We start from the raw sequence: 20515 nt of genomic DNA, 5'->3' as shown, positions 1-20515 counted from the left end.
TATTTATGTGAATATAAATGCCTATAATAACAATATATCTAATACATTTCTATATTTATACTAAGAAAGCATTCATGGACACTATACATCCGCCTGAAGTAAAACACATATATACATGTTGGCGAATAGAAAACTACACATAGGCATTATAAATGGCAACACCCCCACCGCCGTCAGATTCTTACTAAAATAAAATTTAAAATAATCGAGCTCGAACCTCGAACCCCAGCGTACTGTCGCGGCGGCGGCGTTGCAACATTTCGCCTGTTAATTAGGAACTTTGTATGTGTAGTTAGTTATTCCTTCGCAAATCTGTATATACAGGGTGTTTCCTAACTACGGTACGAAACTATACAGGGTGAAAAGTTAGGTCGTTTTATGAAAAAAAGTTCCTATGAACGTATGTCGGAAGTTGCTTTGTTTCTGAGATACAGGGCGATGAAGGATTGAAAATACTTTCAATAAAATAACGGTATTTTAAAAATACTATAACTATCCTTAAACCGATTTGGTTGAAATTTAGTGCAGTTATTTGAAGTTATAAGACGCTTATTTAGCTGTAACTAGATTGAAATTATTAGGTCCAGTGGCGTGTCAGTGGGCACCACATGCTTATTGTTGAGAAAAAAACAAGGCCAATAATTAATTGTTTTGCAGCTTTTTATTTATTTTTGTATTTAAGCAACTAAAAATACAACTTTTTCGTATCTTATATTATCAAAAGGAAATTAACAAAAAGGATAGTTATAGTATTTTTAAAATACCGTTATTTTTTTGAACCTTCATCGCCCTGTATCTCAGAAACAAAGCAACTCCCGACATACGTTCATAGGAACTTTTTTTTTCATAAAACGACCTAACGATTTACCCTGCATAGTTTCGTACCATAGTTAGGAAACACCCTGTATTAGTCACAATTTATGTAGTAAATATTTTGCAAGATATTGAGATTTCTTTTCTAAATTTAAGTTCGTTAAGACGATTTTTTAGAGGCCATGAAAACTTTAAAGTTGTGGATAAGAAGGGCTATATGATTAATATAATTACAAAGTATTTGAAAATACTCTTCAGGTTTCGTAATTAGGTGGTAAACTTTAGGATCATAGTTTGACTTAAAGAAACTTTCATCCATTTTAAAAGTAGTTTTTTTGTAATTTACTTTAGATTACTATTTTTTTAATTTTAATGTGTATAAGTAAATAGCAAAAACATATTTAAATTTAAGAAAATAGGTCTTAACATTCTTATCTTCTAGTTACAGATATTTATTAAAATTTTATATGTTTGTCAATTCTTTTTCTTGTGCCTATAAACAGAAAAAATTGCAATATTAAGATAAAGATTTTTTAGAGGCATCTCTCTGTGTTATCTGAGATACCTCCAGGAAAAGAAACAGAACCACCATCCAAAGAAATCTTTGGATGCCCATAGGACACATTTGTTCTGTTTGGGTAAATACAAAAAAAAAACATTTCTGGCGCTTATTATGCGAAATATAGAAACATATTTTCCCTAAAGAAAATCTTACGTAATATAATAATGCCATTTCACTTTGTTATTGCGAATGCACTTTTGTAAATGGCCCGTAATTTTCTAAAGCGTAACCCCGACTTATAAAAATGTTTTACGACACGAAGGGAGCGAGTCGCGTCCTAAGTGAGCCTTACATATCGAAAAATATCTTCCGGCACATTAGATATGCATGACTCGAATAGAATGTGGCGGATCCCGGATGTCTCTCCCGGAAGAGAAACTTTTTATTCTTATTTTGCGCGTATTCAAAGAGTGAAATTCAGCGACTCAATTTCGTAGGGGAGGAAGGGGGTGATTTCTATGGATTCAATTTAATAAAATCACAATGTGTTTCAATCAAATTAGCACCTGTCAACAATATTTATTACGAAATTTATTACGTACTGATAACTGACCGCCGCCAATTAGTGGCAAATTGAAATAGAGCAAACAACGGGAAAATTGGCCGTACATGCCTAATGATACTCGAACCACTGCTTTCGCAATGGCTAATATTGCTTTAATGTGTACAATCCATGCCTAATAAATAACGTGAACATTGTTTACAAATAGTTTTGGCGGTTACCCGGAAATATAAGAGATTTTAAACGTGTGCATAATTTAAATGGATGTGATTGGTATTTTTATGAAATCAATAAGGATGTTAGTCAATGAATGCTAAAAACAAAACGTAAAAAGTTATTTTTTTGGGTTTTTCCTTATTGTAGGTTAAACATAATGTACACTCCCAAAATCATAAATTTTATGCCGAGTAGTGCCCAAATAAAATTTTCTACAAGAAATTTCAAAATTTTTAGTTACTCATCAGTATTTTTAAACTAATGCTTTCCATTTTCATTCATAATTCAACATCTACTAAATATTCTACGTAAATGACATTCTCTGGCAATCCAAACATAGTGGTGTAATCCTACCTAAATTATTTTTTTCTATGTCATATGTGGCATCAGTTTAAAAGTTAAGAACAATATTACATTTTCTTTTTATTTTAAAGAATTAAATTTTTAATTTTGTTGTATACTATACTTTTTATAGCAGCCTTTGAATTCGACGGATTTATTTATTTTTTTCTTTATAATAAACTAGCTGACCCGGCGAACTTCGTACCGCCGTAGTTAATACCTAACAATTTAATAAAAAATTCAAAACAATATTACAAAAAGCTAGTAAATATTTATTGTAACACTTTTTGATACACAACATTGTTAGTTTTCTTTCCTGGAGCGAAAATAAATAATGTGGAAGGTTTTCCAACACGGGAGCAGGCCACATACAATTGACCATGTGAAAAACATGGATTTTCTAAATTTATGCCACAAACATTTAATGACTGCCCTTGCGATTTATTTATCGTCATTGCAAATGCAAGTCTCACAGGAAATTGCATCCGCTTAAAATCGAATAGCATGTCGTTCGGAATCATGGGGATGCGTGGAATTAAAACGTCTTCGCCTTTGTACTTCCCTTTCAAAATTGTTGCTTCGATGACATTTCAACACATCAGTTTCTTCACCGCAAGGCGGGTGCCATTGCAAAGACGTGGTTGGTTTACGTTCCGCAACATAATAATAACCGATCCGACTCTTAATTGCAGATTATGAGGTGGAAGTCCGGGTACTTCCAGCGAATTTAAAAATTCGGTTGGATAGTTAACGACATCATCTTAGTTGGTATCGGAATCAATGGATTTATAAGTCATAAGATCGCCTGCAATCTTATTTTGAATTTCAAAATTTATTTCGTTGACATCAACGTTTTTCGCAGCCAATATAACTCGTTCGCTTAACCAATCGTGGTTTTTATAATTTTGAACAATATTTGGGAACACCTCGATAAGTTCAGTTTTTTGATTCATCAAAGTTACAAAAATTGGGAGGGAAGTTAATGTATCCCGACAATGTGTCTACTGGAATTTTGCCATTACCAATATCAAGCAATTGCTTTGAAAAAGCTTCTCCAGATTGATCGTTCTGCAATTCGACTCGCATCTTTATATTTAATTTAAGTGTTTTGACATACTTCCATAAATTTGACGACTTCAAACATGCATTAAGTTCGTCGGCTGGTGTTGATCGTGGCATTACCGGCAATGTTTGTCGAAAATCACCTGCCAATAGAATCATCGCACTACCAAACCGGTTCTGGTTGTGTCGTAAATCTTGCATTGTGCGGTCTAATGCCTCCAGAGATTTTTTGTTTGCCATTGTGCACTCATCCCAAACGATTAATTTGCTTTGTTGTCAGACTTTGGCCATCGCACAATTCCTCGAAATGTTGCAAGTTGGAGGTTCGATAATTTGCATGTTTAACGGCAACTTGAGTGCTGAATAAGCTGTTCGACCACCTTCTAACAACGTAGCTGCAATACCTAATGAAGCAAGTGCGAGTGCAATTCCATTTTGCGATCGAATCGCTGCCAAAATTAATGAGATTAAAACGTTTTTCCAGTTCCACTAGGAGCATCTAAGAAAAACAGTCCCCCAGTTTTATCGTTGACTACTGTCATCAGCGTATAGGCATGTTTTTGTTGTTGATTTAATAGGGGAACGTTTCGTTGAACTATTTCCGTCAATGCCTCAGAATCATATTCGGTTTCGCGTCTTAACTCTTGACTAAATGCGTCGTGCATTGGGCGATTGGGACCTGTCATTCCTAATTGTATTATTCTTTTGTTGGTAAGCATCAAGCACATGTCCTCAATTAAAATTAATGCTTCATTTTTAATTTCTTCGTTCATTTGCAAATCTGCATTCGATGTTCTAAGTCGCATCTGATGCAATATATCTTCGGCCATATGATAGTTTTATTTGTTTCACAGATCAATTTGCATTGATGGGAAGCATGTAGACAAAATTATAGAAAACAATGTTCGTATTTGTTTAGCATTTGATGAAACTACAGCATCTTCCAGAGTGTGGTGCCAATGAGTATCATTTTCTAGCAATCCCATAAGTTGACAGGCTTCTCTGTATGTGCCGCATAATACACCATTAATAGTTCGCAGATGTTGGAATGATGTTGGTCCACGAACATTGATTAACAGTAAACGCAAATAAAAACACAAAAAAAAAAACTCGTCTTGGTTGGGATGAATTGTGTAAAGACGTCCTAGTGCATCGGTGGAAAATACTTGTGGGTAACCTGGAACGGGCTGACCTTGTTTTCTTCGTCGAAATTTCTTTAACGATTGATTCCAGGTAAAATATCTTGGCATTTCGGACTAAAGCAGCGTTCGGGCAAAGTCATCATTCTGGCACATTTCAAAGAAGCTGGTCAGTGTTGTTGATGGCGGCCTGTCAGCTTGTTGTAATACGTTATGTGCTGTAAAATACACTCATTGCCAATTTTCTAAATGTACCGCCAAGTGAACAACAGTGGGGTGTCTTTCATGCAAAGCAAATGAAAAGATACGCCACATCGATTTATTACTGCTAACATAGCGACCCATTTGAAATTGAGTGATTTTATCTCTTGCATTTTCGGCAGCAATTCCGAACACAGCCATGTCACTACCTTTGTTCACATATTTGTAGATGTATTTAATAGATTTTACAGAATGGCAATATTCTACATTTATGAGTGCTTTAAATGTTTTGGGTAATAATGGCAAAAATGGTACAACCCAACGATTATCAACTTCAATGTCCTGTTGTTTCACTTTGACAATTGTTGATCTTCCATTGTCATCGGTGGAACGGCGGCGGTAAAGTGGATAGCCATCATTTCCAGTAATAGTTTCTGGTACTAATTTTCTTGGATAGCGTTTAGAACAATTTTCGTCAACCATACATGGAGAATTTGGATTTAATATTCCACAGGGCTCATGAATTATATTTTTTGTAACAATCTCATGTAACAGTGGATCTTCCTCATTATCGGGAATTTCTGCTGATATCATGTCATCGACTTCATTAGGTCTTATCCGCTCAACCAACCAAATGAGGATATGTGCATGTGGCAGTCCGCGTTTTTGCCACTCTACTGAATACATCCAACACACCTTGTCTTTCCGAATACGCGATGCTTAACAATAAAATCCATGAGTGATTTTAATTTTCTTTTGAATACCCTTGCAGTGATGTCATGGTGATCAATAGGTGACTGGCCAGCAAATAATTCCTGTCGAATTTCTGTCCACTGCGGATTACACGTGAACGTGATAAACAGATCTGGTGTTCCATAATGACATACATACGTCATAGCATCCTGAGCACATTCATGCATATATCTCGGACTTCCGATGTACGTTGCTGGAAGGCTAAACAAACTTGAAAATAACTCGCTAAACAAATAAACTTTTCTTTCGAATCACGCAAAGCATTAAAAGCAACTGTCAAACGCGAAAAACTGACTTATTATGTTTCAGAATGCATGCATGCTAAATAGAAATTGCTGAAAGCGCCATCTATTTTTAATATTTTATGTCACCTACTGCCACCCAAGCGCCATCTATTTTTTTATTTCTTAATTACTTTGACCAATAGATTTCTTTAGACTGTCTTATAGTAATCGAAACCGATAGATGTCGCGCAAAGCATTTTTAATTTTTTTGCAAATTTCCAATTTCTGGTGCAATTTTCCTCATGGTTTATTCTATAATATCCTTGTACAAACTAAAATACATGTTAAGAAAAAAGAATTAATAAAATCGGTAAAGTCATTTTCAAGTTATTTAATGACCAAGGAAAATATGGATTCATTTTTATATATTTAGATGAAGCTTCTGAGAGGGACGGAAAATGGAGATATAGAGGTTTGCGGTGTTTGATTGATTTATTAAATATTATTTATTTGATTTTCCTTATATATAATATATAATTTCATTACATTTTCTTATTTGACAGGTTTTTAGTTTTAAGGGCAATTTTTTTCCAAAAATTAGCAAATAAAAAAATTATATCCAAGATGTTTTAAAATTCAATACAGCTATTTTAAGAGGAAAATACATAGTTTAACACCTTATATACGTACTCAGCTATTGCAAACTACCCAAAAAAATATTTCGAATATTGGTTTAAGTTATTCATATTTTTTAATAGTTTGTTTGTTAAAAAAAAAATTTGAGATTCTTTTTATAAATAATTTTTGCAAAAATAAAAAAACCAAAAGGGGGAAAATAAATTATTCCTGCTGTTGGAAATATACTTTAAGTATTAGAAAGTTATTTTTACGCTTGAAATTGGACTTTTGGAAGTCTTTAACATACATATAACAGGATAATATTATTTATTTGTCGAGTAGAATCTTGTTTTGTTAGTAAATCGTTAAATCCAAGGAGAAATTAATAACAGATTAGAATGCATTTTTTTATGCATAACCAAAATAGATATACTTCTCCTTATTATAGTGCAATCTTTATTCTTTAACTTAAAATGACTAATTAGAAGGCCCATTTAAGCAAATATCAAACAACTATGTAAAATTTAAGATATTAAATAGCAAGGTAAATCAGCACAAGACGTATTATTTATTAATGCACAACGAAAATAAAAACAAATTTACGCATCTAAAAAAACATGTGCACTAATTTTATTAAATTTAAAAAATAGAAAATTTATTTTTTGCTTTAAACATGATAAAGAATCAAAAATATAAAGCATTCTTTCAGCTTTCCATTCGTATTAAATTATTACATACAATACATTTATGAATTGAAAGAACTCGTCCATTAACTCAAAGAGACCTACGTAAGTAGAGAAGCACTAGTACTAGGCAGGTCATCTAGTTTATAAGGCCTGATGATGTTTTATTAGCGAAACATGTAACCTTCGGGACATATATAAAGGATGTTTTGAGACTTGGAGTTTTTATTTACTCTCACGAGATGTGTATCTCTCTCAACAACAACAACCAGCAGAATTCTACTTTTAATTGTCCAACCAATACCTATACTAATTTTAATGGATGTAGTTGTCATTATAGGCATAATGACAAATAAAATAATTATTTAGGACAAAAAGTACAAAATTCGACATTTTCATTTGGGGAAACTCATAAAAAAGGGTTCAGTTTTTCGTTTAACTCTATAGGGTTTCTAAAAAAAAATAAAAAGGTCTTGTTTTTAAACTCTACTAAGTGCACTCATTAAATTAGTAAACTATATTAAGTGCAAAATTATGCATAATTTAAACGCATAATTTTAACATAATTTTGTGGATTCACGCAATCAAAAAATCATCGCAAAAATGTAAATTCGCATCATCAAGTAACATCGCAAATTTATATAAAATGAGTCAGGATCTCATAAATAATGATTGCTTGCTTAAAGATAGGCATAAATGTTTTAGATTTTTCCTTATTGTAAGGTAAAGGTAATATACGCTCCCAAAATCAAGAAATTTTAATCAGGAATTTGTCTGTTAACAGGAATCAGACTCAAACATTTAAAAAAATATTATCTTTTCTTTTCTTTTTATTTCATTGGTCACTTAATTAAAATGTTGTTCAAAGAAAACCGTATATGTTCGAAGAGGAATAGAATATGGCAAAAAATATTAGGACCAAAGCTATAAAACATATTTTTAACTTTCGGTTTGTATTAAATCTTTGTTACGCTATAATCCCCTTATTTTAGATATTCAAGCAAAAATCGTACAGAAGGAATCCCCTTTGATCTACTACTATCTACTCCACTTCTAGTTATTCCAACCAATACTATGCATAACTTTAATGGCTGTTATTATTCTTTTCAAGGGATAATTTTAGAACAGTACAAAAGAAGATATTTTGAGTCTTAGTTTGTTTCCTTTGATTAAGCTTATTAATCAGGATAATACCATATTTTCAGAGACACTGAAAATGCTAAAATTGTCCCTACTTATTAAAATAAAGCTACCGAATTGCTCAAATTATACAACTATCTCCCTAATTTTTAACTAATCTTTTCAAAAGTTTTTAAATCTGCTTGAACAAAATACACGTTTTCAATAAAACAATCTCTTCTCTGAAGATTATCTTAGATTTAAAAACAAAAGGTTTAGTACGTTAACTGACTCTTAAATTTTGAAAAGTTTTGAGGAAGGACTTGATACCTTCCATCTCACATCTGGATTTTTACCAAGGCTTTTTAGTGTACTCCTCTAACGCCCCTCCCTCCAAACTGCGATATTATGGTTTTCGTGTAGACAGTATTCAGTTATGGACCTCAAACTTGTGAATTTTAAAATTTTAACTAGAAAATTCAGAGATTTATACCTTTCAAATTCTAAAATATTTTTAATTTTTTCCAAACAGTTGAGGTAATTTTTAGCGCATTTTAAGCTCCTAAAATAATTAGATTCTATGGTCAATGGCCTGGAATCTTTATGGCTATTGTGATTTTTTCCAGATAGCACATGTGTTTTAAGTTCTAGGGAAAACTAAATTTTTTCAGGTAGATAACTTAATTTTTTTAAGCTTTTGGAAGATTTTGGTATTTTATTTTTTTTCTACGTACTTGGCGTAAATTTTCACGTGTTTTAAAATAAACCCTGAGAGAATTTTTGATTTTTTTCCAAGAAATTAAGGTCATTTTGAACTCATATCAAGCTCTTGGAATACGCCTACAATAAACCGTCATTTAAAAATAAATAAATAACTAAATATGTCTTTAATTGGCATTAAATGCACATTAAATTTGCTCAAAACGACGAGGATTAATTAAAGCTACTTTTAACATATAACAATTTATTTTTTTTAACAGTTTTTATCAAAAAGTAGCAATACAAAAAGTAACCAAAAAACAAATTAAAATACACTAATTTAATTCATTTGTAAATCGACAAAAAAAAAGTTTTAAGTAGATTATAAATTGTTGTACGTATAACTACGTGAGAAAAGTGTAAGAACATTAAACTCTGGAATTAATAAAAACTGGCTAAATGGAAAATTTGATTATAGACACATCATCAAATACACACAAATTATTAAAAACATGTATTTTAAACGTATTGCAATCTTCTAGGCTGGGTTATTTTATCAAAACAATGACAAATAACGATAAAACTGATAAAAATGTTGGTAAGCATAGAACAAATTTATACGCAAATAACATCTCTACAAGACAGCACTAATATATCCTTGAATCTTAAAGAATCAATAGTTAGAATAATATAATAATATAATAATAGTTAGAACCTAGAATTTGGACGTTTTCAGTAAAAGCAAGAGGGGTATTATCAAACTGAAATTGTATATATTATTACCAATATTAGCTCGTTGATTTTTAATGGCAAAAAGTAATACCTTAGTTTTATTAACACTATTTATACTTTCAAAAACCTGTTCTACATGAATTAATTAAGTACAACTAAAGGAAAGTCTGAAGTATATAACAAAAATAACAGAGGTCCCAGAATTGGTCCTTAAGGAAGTTTAGAAATTTTGAGTTTCGAAATCGAATAATTGATATTGGTACGTACTCGTTGAATACTATTCCAGAGATAGGACTTAAAAAAAGAAACAGCAATTTCATTTTAACTATAAAACTTTAACCTGGTGACTAACAAGTCATGATCAATTACATTGAAAGTCTTAGTAAATGTATTTCAAATTTTACTTCCTATAATTTTAAAAATTGTAAATAAAATCTTTGATTTTTCATGTGATTGAGCTCGTAAAATAGTTTTTATTTTTTCCAAGCAGTTCACGTAATTTTTTTCATATGTTCGTAGCTTCTTGAATATTTCTTAATTGTTTAAGATTCAATATATATAAATTTAATAACAATTCTTATGATTTTTTAGAGATATTATAAATAAAATTTCAATTGGCCAAGGGCATCAGTTAATTTTTCATCAGTTAGAGTTTCAAATTTTGTTTCAATTAGTGTTTCTATGTAGCTGTTTCAAGGCCCATTATTATTTTCAATTTTTTGCAGGTCGCTAAGGTCACTTTTTAATTTTTTCCAGACTGATGAAGTGAATTTCAATGTAATTCAAGTTTCTAAATTAATTATGAATTGCCATGAATTTAGTTGTCAGGCAAGTAGACAGTAATTTTTGAAGCAAATTTATCGTTATATATAATTATTATAATATTAATATATTTTTAATTATGTATGTTTTTTGGTATGTGAAATATTGTATGTAGGGTGATACCATTTAATAAATCAAATTAAATCAGCCCTAACTATTTTAAACTTGCCATAATGTTTGCATAATCTAAATGGATATGAATAGCATTTATATATGAAAAACAAACCACTTACGAAAATTATCTGATAAAAACTTAAATTAACTCAACGTTAACGAGTTTAAGCATTAATAATTTACACATACGAAATCACCACTTAACGAGAAAATGCAAATTGCACATAAAGTAGATTAGTGCCGTTTATACAATTCGGAACGTTTGGCTTTGCCGTTAGTTCAAAGTAAATATTCCGTTTGCGTATTTGTCTTTGTGCCGTCGTCAACTTTTCCGACCGCAGTTTCACTAATAGATTAACTAAACCCGATGTAATCAACACGATAAACTTCCAAACGGGGTCCGAACGACAAAATTTGAAACGGATCCTGATTTAGCATCCGAAATTGCACCAGTTTTCCCCTTATTAGTGTCTACCTGATGTAATTCGAGTTAAGTTAATTTGGAAGTCTATTAATTGGTGGTTTTCAGATATTTTCTTTGACCAATTAAAATGACGCATATATTAATTGAGCGCCACAATCACTTCACCTCCCAAAATTCTTCATAGTTTCTCACTTATGTAACATTAAAGAATATCATTAAATTAAGTAACTATATAACTACTATGACCTTTACATATATTCGACCATCATAATAATAGTTAATAAGATTCATCCATTATATAAAACCGCATGATTACCATCGTTGACATTTGGCTAAAGAGCATCGCGAGACCTTTTTAATGGCACATGTGACATATATATTGCCTCGTCCATATTTACGACCTTAATAAACTATACCGTTTTTTTCTTTGAATTTTATATGGTTACAAGCCATTGTATGGGTAAAACAATAGCTGCCATTTAATTTATTTATAACAATGCACGGATTACGTAACGTTGGCTACATTAAATTTTTTAATTATATAACTTACCATTCATCCCTTGTATCTGGTAAACTTCTATGTACACTAATCATATCACTTGCATACTGGTTGAACGCGTTTTTCATCCAACCGTCATCCACCATTTTTTTCACGTCATCTGAAATTGACAAATTTTATTTATTTACTTGTTTCAACAGCAGAGTCAATTTACAAGAGTATAATAAATAACATAATATTAACAATAAGTGGCAAAGAATATAAGAACAATCAATAATAGGGAATTAGCTAAAACTATAGCAAAAATATAAAAACGTAAAACATAAAGCTATAGACAATTTCAGCACTTAAGTTTTTGAAGTCTTAAGGTAAATTAATTCTATGAAGGGGTCGAAATTAAGCCCATTAAATGCTCTCATCATTCTGGTAATTGAAGAAAATAAACCATAATGGAAAAGTAACTATGATGGAAAGGCAAACGAAACAGCAGGAATCTAACATTATTATTACTGGTATTGACATTGAATATATTTTTAATAATATTTATTTATTTATTCTTCTTCAAAGACTCTTGATACAAAATAAGCATATACACTATCGGACAAAAATAGAGCGACGATACAGTTTTTTTCTTTTATTAAAAAAGCAAAAACGCAAGAAGAATTAAAACTCAATAAAACAAATACACTCATTAATAAACATATATTCATTACATAACATACCAAAATTCCTCCGTATAAACAAGAACATAAAAAGAAAAAGAAAAGTTAAATATTTCTATACGACAAAAATTAAGCGACGCTTACAATAAAAATAAAAGAAAACATTATCTGATTGCGCCCTTAATATTTAGTCCACAAGCCTTTATTTGCGATTACCTGGCGGCACCTTTGAGGCATGGAAGAAATTAAATTATCAATTATATCTTGATCAATATTTTTCCATATATTTTTAATTTCCTAAAAAATTTACTCTTTGTTTTTATAGGTTTTACTTCTAAGTTGCCTATCTGTTATTTCCCACAGGTTTTCGATCGGGTTAAGATCGGGCGATTGGGCTGGTCATTTAAGAATGGCTATTTTATTTTCATTTCATTCATTCTTTTATACATTTTGCTGTATGTTTTGGATCATTGTCGTGTTGGAAAACAAAACGTAGTGGCATATTCCATTCCGCATAAGGTAGCATGACATTTTCAAGGATATATTTATACTTAAACCTATCCATAATGCCCTCAATTTGGTAAATTGGTCCCATTTCATAGCCAGAGAAACAACCCCACACTAACACCTCCATGTTTTACAGTACCTTGGACATACTTTGGGTCAAGTCTTTTACCTGCAATACGACGAACATATTGAACACCATCACTTTTATACAAATTAAACTTTGACTCATCACTAAAAAGTACTTTTTTCCATTGCTCTGGTGTCCAGTGAGCATGTTGTTCTGCAAACAAAAGACGTGCTTTAATATTCTTCTTACTAAGAAGCGGTTTTTTGGCAGGTTTGCATGCTTTTAAGCCTGCTTCAAATAGTCTGCGCTGTATCGTTCGAGAGGAAACATTAGAGCCCCCAGCTTCAGCCAGAATTTGCTTTGCTGACAGAAAAGCATTTGCCTGGGAGATCCTTTTAATTTTTCTATCCAGTTTCTTTGAAGTTTTTCTCGGTCTACCCGTCTGTTTTCGGTTAACTACTTTTCGTCCAATTCGATAGTTCTGAATGGTCCTCGACACAACAGATTTTGAAACCCTTAGTTCTTCTTTTGTTACGTATTGTGGTGTTCCCATCTTATACGATGCAATAATTCTTTCTTTAAAATCAATAGAAAAACTTTTATCACGAGGCATTTTTAAACAAAATATAGATTTGATACCGACCAAAACCGATGTTTATCTACTAATGGTATAAACAATATCGATCAAGTCGCTTTATTTTTGTCCATGAAAAAATGCATAAAAACATACAAAAATTTACTAATCTCTTGCTATTCATCACAAGAGGCAAAGAATGTTTAAATACGATTAACAAAGGTATGTACTGATACTACAAAATTGTTCCTAATTATACGAGGTACAGTCACAAAGTTTTTTAGGAATATTATAGCGTCACTTAATTTTTGTCCGATACTGTATATTGCGTTAGACATTAAAAAACTGAAATTTAAAACATCATAATAAAACATTCACAAACATTAATAATTACAGGCCTATCAGCCTTATAAGTAATTTTGTAACTGTGAAAAATTTATAAAGATTAGACTAATGAATTTCTTAAGAACAAATAATGTTTTATCCTCAAGTCAATATGGATTTCTTAAGGGGTGCAGTACAGAAGATGCCACGCATCAACTAATAACTGAGGTAGTAAATAATTTAAATTCAAACAGAAAATATTTGGCTATATTCCTAGATCTTGCAAAGGCCTTTGATACTGTACCTCATAATACACTTATGGAATAGATATGGAATTCGGGGTACTGCTTTGGAGCTGTTTTCAAGTTATTTATTAGCGCGACTACAAATGGTTAAGCTCAATAATGTCCTAAGTGACAAACAGAGAATCAAAATTGGCATTCCACAAGGAACAGTTTTGGGCCCAGTACTCTTTATAATACATATCAACTCACTATTAAGGGTACAGGTGGATGGTCTACTAGTATGTTATGCAGATGATATAGCCATTATGATTTCAGTCTTTCACAGAGTCCTGGGACATTGTGAAAGAAAAATCTGTACATAATTTAACTATAATAAAAAAATTGGCTACAAACGTTTAAATTATCATAAAACTTAGCCAAAAAGAACATACATAGCCTTTTCACTTACTAATGTGAATAGACCACATTATAGTTCTATTTTAGTAGATAATCACTGTATTACAGAAACTTCATGTACAAAATACCTTGGAGTTGTAATTGATAAGTTTATGAAATGGCAATCACACATTGCAACAAAATTCGAAAACTAATTAATAAATTTTACTTATTGAGGGAATTTTTAAATACCAAGACTTTTACTGTTCCATTATACATATTCGACCTAATTTAAAGCCTTTTGTTAATCATAATTATGATACAAGAACTAGATGCAATAGGCAAATTAAACTACCACTAAGTATTAATAATCTTTATTTAAGATACATAAATTACTTTGGACCTAAACTGTGTAACTTGTTGCCGGGTGCTTGTAGAGGTTGCACTTCCATAAAAAAATTTAAGTTGTTGTGTAAGAGTATAATCTCTGAAAGCGCTCACCATTTTGAAAGGATTTCGTCTGAGCATTTTATCACAGATAGTGTCATGGTTGGTTGTATTTAAAATTTTTTAATGCAGGGTGTCTACTATAAAAACTGCCAAACTTTAAGAGGTGATTATACAAATGATTTGCAACAAAAAAATGGTAAATAATTTTTTCGAAAAGTTGTTAGTTCTTCTGGTATTTAACATTTTTTGATTTTATCAAATTTATTTGTTTTTTTTTTCAAATAAACAAGAATATCTCCGTTATTCTTACCACCACATAACATTTCGATCAACCATCTGAAAGAGAATTAAATTTGCTATAAGATGGGTATATTTAAGTTTTTGAGTAATTTTTTATACCGGGTGTTATCTAAAGTTAATGCATCTAAAGTTAATGCATTTAATACATTTTCCAATGATATACTTACTTTTGTGATAGCTATTTGTTTTCACACAAAAATTGAAAATTTTCAAATTTTATATTTCTTAATCTTTTGAGCACCAATACGGTGAGTACTTGTAGATTTATCTTACCTAACACAACAACTCCACAAATATTTATTAGAGAAGCCGTAAACAAATAACATATGAAGGGCTGAGAAGCCAGGAGGTACAAGTCACATATTTTTCAAAATGGAGTTAAATGCAGAAACTTACTCTTAAACACTTTAAAATATTCGTGGCCAAGGGAGATGAGTGGAACTCTATCATGTGCTAACATCTAGTGGCGAAAAAAAACTACTGCTTAAAAGTGCTTTTTAGTTTAGAAGTCAAGGGATACATGTGCCGCGAGTCACTTGTACCCATTGGCTTCTAAAAAATAGCTGATAATTTAGTTTACTAAAGCTGTTGTTTTCTTTTACGTATTGTTGTTGTGTTTAAATTATTTACGTGTTGAGGCTATCAAACTTGATAAAAAATGTCAGAAGATAGTTCTTTTAGCCTTTTTAATGGTAAGTTCTACTTTTTATCAAATCCAATATTATTATTTATTGTAATTTGAGTCATTTAGTGTGTTTAGGTGAGGTTTTAAGGTTAGGTTTCAATGTATGTTGTTAATAATATTATTTGAAAGCTCGTAACCATCTTATTCAGTTGTCCTACTTTCAGATAATAGCGATGATGACGCTGATTATAACCCAGACGCAGATAATTCTTTCAGTACTAGTTCAAGTAACTGCCCTGAAGAAAGTAAGAGTAGGCCTTAGTTAATTATTATTATTAATACTACTAATCAGTCGATTTCATTATAACGTTCTTTTTCTTTAATAGGCAACTTTTTATTGATAATAAACTTTAAGAGTAATAATTAAAAATTAGGCTTAGTTTTGACATACACAGCATAATTAATTAATCTAAATAAATAATTAAAATTTAATTTCAGATCAAATGGAAGAAACTGAAGCAGAAGAAGAACCACCTACAAAGCGGCAGAAGCATCCTGGTAAGAAAAAAACATGACGGACTGAGGAATGGAAAAGGCAGAAGTCTTCAAGACTACGAAACATGGGTAAAAAGTACACTGACCGTAAAGGTAAAGTACACAATGAAAGAAAAGTTCAGGCATACGACCATGAATGCCGCTATAAATGTTGCGAAAATATGAGCGAAGAAAAGCGCCACGAATTTTTTAATGAGTACTGGGGTCTGGCGAATTGGGAATTGCAATCATCATTTTTGAACTCTGCGATTATTATAGAAGATCCGCATAGGAAGAAAGAAAACACTGTACGTGGAAAGTCTCATTCTTGTCAATATTTATTAGGCGGTCTTAGGGTCTGCAAGCAATTTTTTTTTTAAAAACATTAGATGTGTCAAATAAGCGTTTTACCAACATTACTGGTAAAAAGAAAGAATCTGGAACGGGAATACCAGCTCGAGACCGTAGAGGGCGAAAGGTTCCAACCAATAGAAGTAAAAGATGATCTTGCCCATAAAGCTATATGTTTTAATCTTCAAAAAATGTTGCCCACGCCGGTATTAACATGTACAAAAGTGTATTATGCAAGGCAATTATGGACGTATAATTTTAATGTACATGATATTGGGACCGATGATGCGTTTAAGTTTCTTTGGCATGAGCTGCAAGCATCAATAGGATGCGAAGAAATGGTATCGTGTTTAATCCAGTACATCAAATCATTGCCCTCTACAGTCACTCACCTCACTGCTTTCTGTGATAATTGTGGTGGGCAAAATAAAAGCCAACTTACGGTAAAATTTTGGTTGTATGTTGTAAGCACAACGCAGATTGAAATTGTCGACCTAAAATTTTTACTTACTGGTCATTCTTATAATCATTGTGACCGAGACTTTGGTAAAGTGGAAAATACCAAGAGGAACACAAAAAGAGGTGTTTTCGTTTCTAATGACTGGGTGGATATTATAGCCACAACTAGCAAAAAGTTCTTGGTGAAGAAAATGTTGGATGAAGACTTCCTTACTTTGGATCCCATAAGCAAACATTTTGTGAAAGCTGTTAAGGGTATTAGAAACATGCAGTGGCTGCAGTTCAGAAAAGAAAGTCGTTACACTTTGTTTCACAAAAGTACATTTAATAAAGAAATGCCATTTTTAGAGTACAACATGCTTGCAAAAAATGTTGGAAGAATTCCAAAAACCTTGCCTTCTCTTATCCCTAAACAAAAGAAAAAGAAAATAAAAGCATCAAAGTACAAAGACCTTGTTGGCCTCCTACCATTTGTACCTCCCGTACATCACCAATTCTATAGATCATTAGACTATGAGGGAAATCGTTTGGTGCACACAAGACAGAACATCCAGAAACAGCAAGAAGCGGTTCAAGAGGGACATCACAATCCTGACGATGATGAAAATGAGGATCCAGAACATGAAGACAATGTTTATAGCAGTGACTCAGAATAGTTCTGCAAGTGGTATTTAAATAACATTTTTATACAAACTGTTAGTATTTTGTTAAGCCACCTTTCATTGGAAAAATACATTTTTCTAATTTATTTGTATGCTATATTTTATTAAACTCCTAATTTCTATGAGAAGCCAAGGGGTACAAGTGATGACTTTTATCAAATATTGCCTAATAATCAATATGAAAAATACTAAAAAGCATATTATTTTTCTTTATTATGACAGTCTAAGCCCTAGCAATTAAAACAAAACTGGTTTGGATTGCCATACTTTTGCCTGCATTTGATTATAACAATTTAACTTTAATTTGAGTTTTCTCAAAACTGACTTCAGTACACTTATACCCCATGGCTTCTCAGCCCTTCATATCGCGATATTTATTCTTTAAGAAAAAAGGCAATGAATCCGCAAAAGAAGCAAATTCACAAATCATGCATTACTTGATTTTAAAACAAAAGCATAGATATTACAATTTGACAAGAACTGTCATTAAGTTTTAACTTCGACTTAAAGTAGTTAAACAAGTAAATTGATTTATACGTGCTTAAAAAAATAATGTCTAGTTTCACAAACATTGAATATCGGGACATCTTATTTATTTACGGTGTCGCAAATGGAAACTCGCGGGAGGCAGCAAAGGAGTATGCGCTTCGTTTTCCTAATAGATGGCAACCCCATTGAAGTACATTTGCAGAAATGTTCAGTCGCTGTGGGGAAACTGGTTCCTTTCGACGTTTGCGGATTAGAGAAGGTGGTCAAAATGGTCAACGCTGAAGACAAGAACCTGCGATTATGAGAGCTGTTACAGAAGATAGATCTAGAAGTACTTGCCGCATTAGTGCTGCATTAAGGATTCACCATTCCACTGTACATAGAGTTCTTAAAAAAAAGAATGTGCATCCGTTTCATTTGAAAAAAGTCCAGGATTTGTTGCCTTACTTGAATAAGTTGCAAGAGTGGGCAATAGATCAAATATTTTGGACAGATGAAGGAACATTTACAAGAGCCGGAATAATAAATTTAAGAAATAACCATATATGGCATTCAGAAAACCCTTATGCGACTGTTGTTTCACATTTTCAGCATGAGATAAGGGTCAACGTATCGATAGGATTAATGAGAGGTCGCATTTTCGGGCCTGTAATACTTCCTGATTGTCTCAATTCCAATGAGTTTTCAAATTTATTAAATAATGACCTTGTTGACTTTCTGGAAGAAATCCCCTTAGCCGCTAGACAGGAACTTTCGTTTCAAATGGACGGATGTCCAGACCATAATGGCAGAATTGTGCTAAATTCCTTGAATCAATGGTTTCCGGTAAGATGGCCGCCCAGAAGCCCTGACCTTACGCCTCCTGACTTTTATGTCTGGGGCACATTAAAATCTAATGTTTATAAGAAGATGCATCAAATGTATTGAACAAGAGGGAAGACATTTTGAACAATTGTTATAATTTTAGGTTTGTTTAATGAAATTTTGATTTTTTAATTTTGGTCAATCAAGAAATATAAAATTTGAAAATATTTTATTTTTGTGGTTTTCATTCTTTTGCCCATGATATTGCTGTGAAAACAAATAGCTATCAAAAAAGTAAGTATATCATTGGAAAGCATATTAAATGCAGTAGTTTTGCTGAAAAAAAACATGTCTCTATTTACCAAATTTTAGAAAAACGATAACGAAGAAGATAATAAGCCACTAATTTTGCACATTTCCCAAATATTACATTTAACTTCTGATAACACCCGATATAAAAAATTACTCAAAAACTTAAATATACCCATCTTATAACAAATATAATTCTCTTTCAGATAATATATCTAAATTTTATGTGGTGGTAAGAATAACGGAGATATTCTTGTTTATATGAAAAAAAAACAAAGAAATTTGATAAAATCAAAAAATGTTAAATACCAGAAGAACTAACAACTTCTCGAAAAAATGTTATACGACTTTTTTGTTGCAAATGGCTTGTTTAATCACCTCTTAAAGTTTGGCGGTTTTTATAGTAGACACCTTGTATACTGACCACCTAAAGTTCTGCATAAATTCGATAAAAATTAGAGACATGAGTTTTTGAGATAACGCTCGGACCCGTCAATTTTTTTTTTTTAAGTTGCGCATTATTTCACATATATTTTTGTATACAGCGTGGAACAAAAAAAATATATAACGTCATCGGTCATTTTTTAAATGGAATGCTATATTTTTTATTGCATTTATGAAATAAAGGCGAAATTCCAAGTAAGTTTCGTATAACACACCTTATCTCAAAAGTGTTTCCAAAATATTTACATTTAAATAACAAGAAAACAAATAAGAATGTCTATTTACAAATTAAGGTAAAATCGAGGATAAAAATAATTTTATAAACACTGCCAATAATTGTTTCTATTTCTATGGTTGCACTTGTAAAGAATCTCCATTTTCGAATGTCACTGTCAGTTCGAAAATTAATAGTTTTTATCAGAATAAATTATGGCTAATTTAACGGAAACCCAACGAATTTAAATTTTGATGTTGCTAGGGTACGGGGATCGAGTGCGCACACAGTTAGTAGAATAGAGTAGAAATTCATAACTTCAGGTCATGTTAGGGATTTGCCAAGATCAGGTCATCCAAAAATTTCTGAAGAAACAAAATTAAACTTTCTGCTCTCAGTCGAAGAAAATCCAAACGAAGCAAGTTCACAAATTTCAGTTGATAATAATATAGCCGGAACGTCAGTAAGACGCATCTTAAAAGCAAATGAATACCACCCTTATAAAATTGGACTAATACACGAATTAAATAAGGACGATCCTGATCGAAGAAACCAATTTTGCGAGCAAATGATGAACATTTGCAATAATAACCGTC

The 20515-nt window shown here is 31.7% G+C and overlaps 1 protein-coding gene across 4 annotated transcripts in view; it reads right to left on the bottom strand.

Moving 5' to 3' along the window:
* The window catches only part of LOC126739778 (putative polypeptide N-acetylgalactosaminyltransferase 9), a 501736-nt gene that overhangs the window by 281226 nt on the left and 199995 nt on the right, over positions 1–20515 (bottom strand). For all 4 annotated transcript variants that reach the window (XM_050445610.1, XM_050445594.1, XM_050445615.1 and 1 more), the window contains exon 5: positions 11576–11684. In XM_050445610.1, coding sequence (XP_050301567.1) covers positions 11576–11684 — 109 coding nt within the window. The remainder of the gene's footprint in view (positions 1–11575; positions 11685–20515) is intronic.

The sequence above is a fragment of the Anthonomus grandis genome, chromosome 1, assembly GCF_022605725.1.
Source record: "Anthonomus grandis grandis chromosome 1, icAntGran1.3, whole genome shotgun sequence".
NCBI classification, from domain to species: Eukaryota; Metazoa; Arthropoda; class Insecta; order Coleoptera; family Curculionidae; genus Anthonomus; species Anthonomus grandis.
Note: the sequence above shows the minus strand (reverse complement) of the source record. Positions and strands in the feature narration are given on the sequence as shown.